This window comes from Coffea eugenioides, chromosome 8 (genome assembly GCF_003713205.1).
Source record: "Coffea eugenioides isolate CCC68of chromosome 8, Ceug_1.0, whole genome shotgun sequence".
Lineage (NCBI taxonomy): Eukaryota > Viridiplantae > Streptophyta > Magnoliopsida > Gentianales > Rubiaceae > Coffea > Coffea eugenioides.
Window position 1 is genome coordinate 31,000,231 of NC_040042.1, and position 10,160 is coordinate 31,010,390.

The window sequence follows — 10,160 nt, forward strand, 5'->3', positions numbered from 1 at the left end:
AGCAAAGTAGCAGAGATAGAGCAGCAGAAACTCTGGTAACTAGAGGACGCTCACAAAATCAGAAAAAGGGGACGAGAGGTAGATCCAAGTCGAGATCTAGACTAAGCAAAGATGAGTGTGCTTTTTGTAGAGAGAAAGGGCATTGGAAGAAGGACTGTCCAAAACTGAAGAGTAGACCTGACAAAGAAAAAATTGCTGCGGATTCAAATGTAACTAAGTGCATTGATCAAAACTCAGACTTTTCATTAGCTGTCATGTCTACTGATCATTCTAGTACATGGCTATTGGACTCAGGTTGCAGTCATCATATAACGTCCAATAGGGAATGGTTCTTTGATTTCAAGGAACAAGAAGGTGGAGTTATCTACAAGACAGATAAGACCATATTAGCAACAAATGGGGTTGGTTCAATTCGGCTGAAGAATCAGGATGGATCAATTAGGATTCTAACTGATATCTGATATGTGCCAGAATTAAAAAAGAACCTCATTTCTGTGGGAGTACTAGAATCAATCGGCTACAAGGTGTCGGTATATAATGGAGTGATGAAAATCATTTCAGGTGCATTGGTGCTGGTGAAAGGAATCCGAAAAAATAATAACTTGTATTACTATCAAGGTAATGTAGTTGTTGGAATAGCAGCAGTGGATTCCAGTGATGATCGAGAATTGAAAGTAACTAGATTATGGCATATACGCTTAGGGCATGTCGGAGAAAAATCCTTGAATCTTCTGATGAATCAAGGACTATTGAAAGGAGCCAGTGTTTGCAAGTTAGATTTTTGCGAGCATTGTGTCAAAGGGAAGCAGACAAGGGTAAAATTTGGCACTGCAATTCACGATTCCAAGGGTATTTTGAATTATGTGTACTCTGATATGTGGGGACCTTCCAAAACAATTTCTCTGGGAGGCAAAAATTATTTTGTTACATTTATCGATGACTTCTTTCGAAGAGTATAGGTGTATACTATGAAGGTGAAAAGTGAAGTATTGAAAATTTTCATCAAGTGAAAAAAGATGGTGGAAACTCAAACAGAAAGAAAGATCAAACGCCTTCGAACAGACAACGGAGGTGAATACACTAGTGATCTGTTCATGGAGGTCTGTGAAAATGAAGGCATTGTTCGACACTTCATAAAAAGGTGCGTTGGAAATTGTAATGATGATGTAAGCAAATATATTTTGGTAAATAAACTACAATCCAAACAAACCAGTGTGTGTGAATCTCTTCACTGGCTCTCCATGCAACGTTGAAAATCCATTTGAATATTCCATGTACAAATTTTTCTAGTAAAAAACCACATTAAATAAAAGTTGACCAAATCAATCAGTAGGAAAATCATCCCCTTCGATCACAGACAAATACATCAACCCTTGACCTACTCTAGTCACAAAGCTCCCTGCGTGCGCGCAAGAATAGTAATAGTGTATTTAGTTGGGATTCCAACATTGATTCCACGAGCAGAATGGTAAAAATAGACACCAAATTTGCAGAATGGACATAACTGCATCTTTCTAGATCGGAAGCAGAATACTATAAAAAGAAATTGACGTAACGAATGATGTAATTAGATTGGATTAGCAGGAAATTGTGCAGGTTCATGTAAGCGTACGTGATTATATTCACATGGTATTGATTGCAGCCACAAGTAACAGAATAAGCATAGTACTATTAATTATTACTCCCTCCGTCCTAAAATTTCTGTCCTACTTTCTATTTTAAAATATTTCAAAATACATATTTATCATGTCTACAAAGTTAAAACTTTTTTTTTTTGAGTGGTAAGATCGAAAATTAAAGTTTAACCGTCACAATCACAGCACTATTGATAAGAAATTGGATTTTCAACGTGTGACTGAAATTTTGGAACAGAGGGGGGAGTAGTATTGGTTAATCGAAAGGGGATAAAGGTGAGCAGAAACCTCGTGTAATTAATGTTTGTTGACTACTAAAACAAGAATGTTCATTAGTTTCTTGGAACCAATTAGAAACACTTGATGGTGAAGGTTTTACTAAAGCTTTGATTAATTGACAAGATCAGCACTGGTGCTAAAAGATCCACATAGGATCCACTTCTTTAGTTGCTGCAAGATACCCAAAAAGAAGCTTCTTATTGCAAAAGTAGGATCAGCCACTAATTTGTTCCCCTTCTTTTATTACTCTTCGCCTTTTCCGATATGACAAAAGTCAATATACTGGTTAAAACTTTAGCCTCGCAATAATCAAACAAGAACAGAATTTTAAAGGTAAAGATTGCCATAAGGGAAAAGGGCCTTTGAGGCTTGAGCTACTGCAGGAAAAGCAATTACCAGTGTATTGAAAAGGGTCCCTGTTATTAAATACTTGATGAAAGTACAGACCACAACCTTACTTGAATGGCCAAGGTTGCCGACACTCAAGCCCAAATTGCTTGTATTGGTACTGTAAAAAAGGAAGACCATTAAAAGAAAAACCATAGATCTAAATTGCTTGCATCTGTGTATGTTTGATGATGTAATATCGGTCATTAGCGCAGATTTTAATGAAATTATGATATTTTATCAACAAAAAAAAAAGTAACACCACGGATTCCTCACACGCTTAAATGGCAAAACCACCATCTTCCCAAAATTATCTGGTTGGAAAAGTCAAAAGATTGTAATGCACAAGATCACAATCCTCAAGTCTGCAACTCTACTCTTTCTTTTTCATTTCTTTCATTTGTTGCAAACCATGGTACCAAAAACCCTTTCACTTTCCAGTGCCATTCATTCCTGAACCAGAAATACCTTCCCCAAACCTTGGCACCAACAGCCTCCCCAAGTAAGAGGTAAACAAAGAGAAGCATAGCTGGTGGCGGTCAAAGAGCACTTTCCAACACACGCGCTTTTGGACATGGAAAACAATCTACTCTTAAAACTAAAGAAAAGTAGCACTCCATTCAGGGCTTCTCAAAGCGGTTCCAACTTCAAATCGATTTTCTTTTTGTCCTTATACTTGATCAAAGAAAAAAGAATTTTGATGTGTTTCATCAGATTGTATTTTGCAGGGAGAAAAGGCAGCACTCTTATTAAAATTGCAGCCAACAAAGTATGAACACCCCCTCTGCCTCTTGTCTGCCTGCTCCTGCACCCCCCCTAGCCCACAGCATTAAAAGAGGGCATTAGTTGTCACTCTTTGTTATTACCAGTTTCAACTAACTCTGTACATCATCAACTGGGTTCAGCCATTCTTAATGATTACAATCCAGTGGCATTCTTACAAGATCAAAAAGGGGAACGGAGGGGGGTGGGGGGAGTAGTACTTCCTGCACCTGTAATTAACATGGATTGAACTCTCTCATGGCATTTATCATTGGCAAGGATTAAAAGTCAGCATAACATTGTTTGGCGTCTCAAAGATTACATAAGAGTTTTTTGTACTGTAAGTTTCTGTGGGATCTCCACAAATAAAGAATCAACTATGAGATTAGAAATAGAGAAATGAGTTAAAAGGTAAATTTAGCTGGTGACAACTGGTACAGTTCTGGGGCACATCTGGGGAGGGTGGAAAAGTGCTGCCAGAAAGGGATGTGAAACATATTCGCTCAAATAATCAAGTAAAGCTGTTTGATTACCTATCTTTTCACGATACATGTTTCTTCATCAGCTCAAAAATTCATATGATTACCACTGCTTTAAAAAATGCCACTACTTGATAATTAGACAACACCTACAATATATGCATTCCATGAATCCTGTTGTTGAAAACTGGTTACTTCTTCATATTTTATGTCTCGTCCAACGCCAAACCCATCTATATTTCTAATTTCTTTACTGTTAGGCATACTTCGCATCCAGAAGTGGACAGACCGAAATCCAGCCTCTTCCAGACAGTCTTTGATTTCTGGCAATGACCACCTGAGGAGAAAGGAACGTTTTAAAGTCGTTGTGCACATTATGCTATGTGTAAATAATGTAGAAAGCCTAAATGCACTCAGCACCAGTCTTACATTTTACAAACATATAGTATCTGGTATACCACAGTGGTCCCTAGATTAGGAACCATAACAAAATTTGATACATTGACAGGACAAGAATAAGCTGGAGCCTAAGGTTCTTCAGATACACATCAATACTGAATCCATTTTATCAGAAAGATTATGTAATATCATAAGCACGGGATGCATATTTGTGGCTTGAGTTTCTCGATAAACCTTCAAGGAATTCAGGATATGTTTCATATGCACCTTGATAATTACGTGATGTGAAGATGACACCATAATCTAGAGTTTTCCCAAGCCCAATATTCTTTATGCTGAAACTTTTACCCCACAAACGTCTATTACTGAATGAAGAGTATTAGTTTATTTTTAATTAGAAAGAAATCTTAACCAGAAATACAAAATTTTATGGGGATCGAATTTTGACACCCATACACCAATAAGTGGACAAGAAAAGGTGATTTTTTTATTCATCTAGAAAATCTTCAACCTTTAATTAGCTACCTCATTATGTATTTCTCCTCTCAAATTTTTATAAGGTATTGTGGTGCTGAGCATAATTTCTCAAAGTGCCAGCTTACTATATTTTAAACAATCTCAGAGATTTTTCAGAAGCCATGATAAAGCTGCTCAACTTACAGTCTCCAGCTGTAGGAAAAGGCATGGCGAAGCTTTTTCTTTTGATTTTGGAGATTAAAATGGAGGCTGATTCTGGTCTTCCCCTGCAGGACATCAAATTCAGCTTGCTCCCAGATATACTGCAAGAAGTTCATAGCATAATCTTCGTCAAATCAAGAATAAAAACCAAGTTCACAACATAATCTTTGGAAAGGAAGCAAAATAAATAGTGCAGAGTAGAACTGCCAAATGCTGAGACCTTGTTTCCTCAGTCCTGTAAAACTAATTGATTCGCAGAAATTAATATAAACAAAATGCTTGGTGTGTGCAATACAACTAGTGTAAATTTGAGCATGGAGCTTCGGCTTGCGACACATATTTGGATGTCTGATCATTCATACAAAAATGAAATAACCATATAATTATATCAGGAATATTATTACTAGAAGAGGAGGCATCAAAATCAAAGGAGATTGACCACATCACAACAAGCACAATGATATTTCGTTTCATTTGTCACATCCAATATGGTGCAGTCAATAATTGGCAACTCAGCTATCTTTGACTCCCCCATGGAAGTAAATAATGAGATAGCTAAGAGTAAAACTACAATATCAATGGTACAGTATATAGTACTATTGGTACTTCCTGTGGCTGCATATTTGCCCAGCCTGTGGAATTAGATGATTCCACAGAAGAGGCTTCAGTTAGGTTTTTGTTTCTATTGACAAGTAACTAGCTTCAGATAGATAAGATGCATGACTGAGGCAAAGCAACAAAAATAGCAGACAACATTCAATGGTGCTCTCAAAAGGCTACCATGACTCCCACCACGAGATTTTGGGAAATGGTATAATGCCGAAAATATCACCAATAACATCAAGCTTTCTATCATGCTTGACCAAGCTTTCAACAGAAACTGCCCCTATCTGCATGCACAAACTATGAATGATGAACAGTAGTATCGTATCATGACCTAAAGCTACCAGCTTAAAAGGACAAGGACAGAAAATGAAGTATTTGTCATCTGTAAGCATAAACTTGGCAATGGATAAATATACTCAAAACTAATAAAATGGCAATAAGATAATATGAATCTGTTCAGTAGACCTACTGTGAAAGTGGGAAATCTCCTCTGCATCCTCAGTTGACATTCAGATGATGTACCTCCATATAGATCCATAACAAAAATGCCTCCTCTTTTATTCAAGATACTCAGTGCATATTTGAAATATAAAACCAATTCCTGACGCTTATGCAGACAGCAACAGCTATAGTTAAAAGCACACACTATATCTCTTTCTGGGAGTCGAGTATCCTTCATCAACTTATGGCTAACACCAAGAAGACTACCCTGTGTACTAGAGATCACCAAAACTGCATCCGGGCCATCCTTGCAATCTTCTAATGTAATCCTTTGCCCAAGGTCTTGAGGATCAAAGTTCACCAACGTAGCCTGAAGAGGTTCCAAGACATTGCCATGAAACAAAAATATTCTGGAGTAGACATCGGCACCAACCTTGCTTAGATTGCTTTCCATGCACCATTTAAGTGCCTCAATGTCCAAATCCAGGCCTATAGCCGTTCTTCTTGCATCAGTACGAAGCCATTCTGTACTGCCAAAATCATAGAGTAGTGTTAATTTGCAACTATATGGATTAATGACCAAATTACTTGAACCAATTAACTAATTTTGAGGATAAGAAAAACAAAAATCTAATTTCTTATCTTTATGCTGAAGACTTATTTGGCATGCCTAGACCCTGACTACAGTTTTTTAAACCAGGAGCTAGCTATGGCTCAGAGTCATATTTAAAATTTACAACTTCAAAAGTACAATAAATCCAAATAAACAATAGTGCAAATCACAAGGAACTCTAATGCGGTGCTCTTGAACTTCAATTAAGGGTGACCTTACTGAGTGCAAGAGTTTATAGTAATACAAACACGTCAACTTTGTTTGTTAGGAGCAAGTACACAGTCCGACAGCACCAAATCCTCTTGTTCAAACATTAGGAGAAAAGAAAGGGAAAAAAGGCAATAAATTGATTTAAGTAAAGCCATTCTTTCATTCTTCATGGAGACTTGTTTATTTTTCCTCCACTCCATGCCCTGGAAAACTTCATCAGGAGTGGAACTCATATCCAATGAAGAAATAACAAGATATCCTGGTTGTGCCATTTTCTAAAGAGCTGCAAATCCATAGTTCATAACCAAGAGACCAGTAGGCTTGACAAAACAATTAAGTTGGAAAATCAACTTTTGTACGGAGTTGTAACCTAAACAACACGTCAAGGTACCAAAATCACCTGATGCATATAGTATAAAAGAAGCTAAGTCTAGACAGGTCCTAGTATAGACATTGTCAAATAAGGCAGTTCTATATATTATTACAAAAATTAATGCTTCTCTGTTCTTTGAACAAAATATGGACTAACAACCATTATCCTCATTCAATATGCTCCATGGGGACAGAAATTTAGTAAATGCATTTTCAGTAAATGATGGATTAATATGAAGAGGAAACAATTATTGAACGAAAAAGGGGATAAACACACTTATTATATGAGATAAAAAGTACAATACAAGTTCGCAAAAGAAAAGGATCGGTGCAAAAATGAAAAACAATTGCAACAGTTAGATAAGTGTACTATACCTTAAAAGAGCAGTGCCACAGAAATCTTCCTGCAGATGGAGTGGCATCCTTCCACCCACATACATCAAAAAGAACTTTTGCAGGTAACTTATGTCCCCTTTTGGTGACTGCAATTCATTCAACAAACATCAAAATCAACTAAAATGCCTGATTATTGAGCCAAAAAAATCACAACTTTCAACCATTTAAAAGAACTGTGGCTTCAAGAATCCACTGATAACAGCTATGGGGTTTAAAAGTTCTTATTTTGATTACTATTCACCTGAACAGATTGTTGATAAAGTAAGAACTTTGAAGGAACATCATTGTTTGATGGGCTTTGACTAATTTCATTGTCTTCTTCTACTTCTTCCTCCTCCTCTTCTTGGGATTCATCGTCATTTTCTTCAGAATCCCTTTGCTCTATATACTGTTGTTCCTCTTCTTCTTCATTGTGGTATGAAAAGGCTCTTCTACCTCTGCGCTGCTGCTTCTGCTGCTGCTGCTGACTTAGCCTTTTCCCGTGTTTCCCCATTTTTGGTTAAGGGCAGCAAGCGCAACAAGGCACAAGCAAGACCGCGGGGCTTCAGTAAAACCCACAAAAGAGGTACCACGAACACTACTGTATCTCACGCTTTTATGTGGCAGTGAAACCTAGTAGCGTGCTGCAAAGAACGCTTTCCTTTCAAGGCTTATTAGAACTTAGAAGGGTACTTTTGCAAAAGTTATGAAGTCCTATTTTAATACGTTTAATTCCATTTTGCACCCTCAACCATACTCCCGTAGTCCTATTCTCACTTTAGTGTCTAATCTTTGTCTAATCTTTAAATTAAACCACCTTAACTCCCAAATTATACCATGATTCCTACTTTAGTTCCTAAATTTTAAATTATAACACTTTAATTTTTAAATTTTTCCCAAATTTCCGCTTTAGATCCTCCAAAATCCTTTCTTCCCTCAATTTTTAGAAATTTTTTGGTTATTAATATTCCTTCTCTGCTCTTGCAACGTGCAACTCTACTGCTCAAAAAAATGACTAGTATTTTGTTAGTTTTTAGATCCCATTTATGAATGTACTAAAATGAGACAGTTTTTATAATTTCAAAACTAAAGTATTCCAATTTATAATTTAAGATCAAAGTGAGATATGAGGTACAACTAAAGAGTGTAAAGTAAAGTTAGTCCATTTTGTTATTCATCTTTTATTATGGGAATTTTGCTATATCTGAAGTGTAAAAAACAAAAAGTCCCATGTGGTAAATCTAATATACAAAATCCTCCGGCAGTTTTCAAAACGTACAACATGACATTTTATGCTTTGAACTAAACTGTAAAGGTGATGGAATCCGTTAAACTTAATGGAACATAAAAAAAAAATTTATACCTAATTTTTAACAAATATACCTGTTCGATCCCTCAACCCTCAATTCTCTCTATCTAGAAAATAAAACAAATGATTTTTTTGAGTTGTCTTTTGTTTAATTATATCAGGGCATTTTGGTCATTTCATCCATTTCCGTTAAGTTTAACGGATTCCGTCACCTTTACAATTTAGTTCAAAGTATGGAGTGTCATGTTGTATGTTTTGAAACCACGGAGGGCTTTTCTATATAATAGATTTATCATTGGGAGTTTTTTTGTTTTTTACTCTTATCTAAAACAAGTACCCCCACCACTTCTTTTTGTAAAGATATTTTGTCCCTTTCACCCTTTAAAATTCTAACTTTTTGGATATTGTAATTTTAGAAGTGATTAATTTTGTATATAGTAAATTCCTATAAGCCAATAATGTCCTTCTGTTTGATTACTGATTGCAATTATAAGGTCACAATATTTTCCCAACGAATAAGACCAACAAAATTGTGAACTAAAAATTGATGGTAGGCCTTCAGTAGGAAAAGGTTGATCACTATTCCTGAAAAGAACTAAGGTAGGGACATATATTCTAGATTATGTGTTGATACTTTTGTATAACTTAAAAAAATATAGATCAACCCAAATTAAGGACGTATTACATAACATAAAGTACTACACATGCATTATCAAACCGATTGTGGAAGTGCACTTCGCTATTCTAAAACAAATTGTCTTTTCTCTTTTTATTTCAACAACATGAAAGCTTAAATAAAAGAGTTGAAAAGAGACTAATAGGTACAAATTTACAAGTTAGATATTAGGAGGGACATAAAATCCCTAAAGTCCTTCTTTGAGTCTGTAGGTCGGTGGTTCAAATACCGCACTAAAAGTTTCATTAGGCAAAATTCTGTTGAATTTCCTTTTCATACTAGAGTAGGATAATATAGATATGTAACATAGATAGATAGGGGTCCAAATGATGCATTTTGAAACTAAAAAGCATATACAAAGTATCTATTGCAGCAACTCCTATAGAACCTATTTGGGTTATGATACTTTTGGTAAAAAAAAAAAAAAAGTATTTTTGGAGGATAAAAACACTTTTATAATGTGTAGTGAGCATCATTTTGAGCAGGGTTTTTTGCCCTTGAAGGACTTTTAGCACGAACTCAAAATTGGTGCTTTTAGAACAACTGTTGTATTTTCCAAAAAAATTAACTTTAATCATTTATTAGAAATTTTGAACTAAATGAAGAGATAAATATGCATCATAAATTCAAAATTATACATTATCAATTTGAAAAGCACTCTATGCAAATATGCCTCTATTAATTGAAGAGCATTTTAATTAATCACGGTAACCAAACAAACAGTCACTTGGTCTAAAACAATTTAAATAGGGACATAACTCCATTGGGTTTCCTTTTGTAATTTGGAAAAATTGTACCAATCGTCCTTCACGTATTATTGATGTAAATTTGTAGCCCTTTGGACTTAAAATGAACGATTTTAGCCCTTAACAAATATAAGATGCTCGCTTTTGATCTGGTCCAACTTTTTGGTTGAATTTTGGCTGGATTCCGTTGGATC

At 35.6% G+C, this 10,160-nt stretch overlaps 2 protein-coding genes across 2 annotated transcripts; one reads left to right on the forward strand and one right to left on the reverse strand.

Moving 5' to 3' along the window:
- The first annotated feature begins 545 nt into the window (after positions 1–545).
- Positions 546–959, forward strand: LOC113780520 (uncharacterized mitochondrial protein AtMg00300-like). The gene has a single exon (XM_027326316.1). It carries the CDS (start codon positions 546–548, stop codon positions 957–959), a length of 414 nt encoding a protein of 137 aa, XP_027182117.1.
- Positions 960–3,428: 2,469 nt separating this feature from the next.
- LOC113781061 lies at positions 3,429–7,791 on the reverse strand. Its single transcript, XM_027326902.1, has 5 exons — positions 7,498–7,791; positions 7,236–7,342; positions 5,694–6,195; positions 4,601–4,719; positions 3,429–3,878 (listed from the first exon to the last, which is right to left on the reverse strand). Exons 1-5 carry the CDS (start codon positions 7,747–7,749, stop codon positions 3,680–3,682), a joined length of 1,179 nt encoding a protein of 392 aa, XP_027182703.1. The 5' UTR covers positions 7,750–7,791; the 3' UTR covers positions 3,429–3,679.
- Between the last annotated feature and the right edge of the window lie 2,369 nt (positions 7,792–10,160).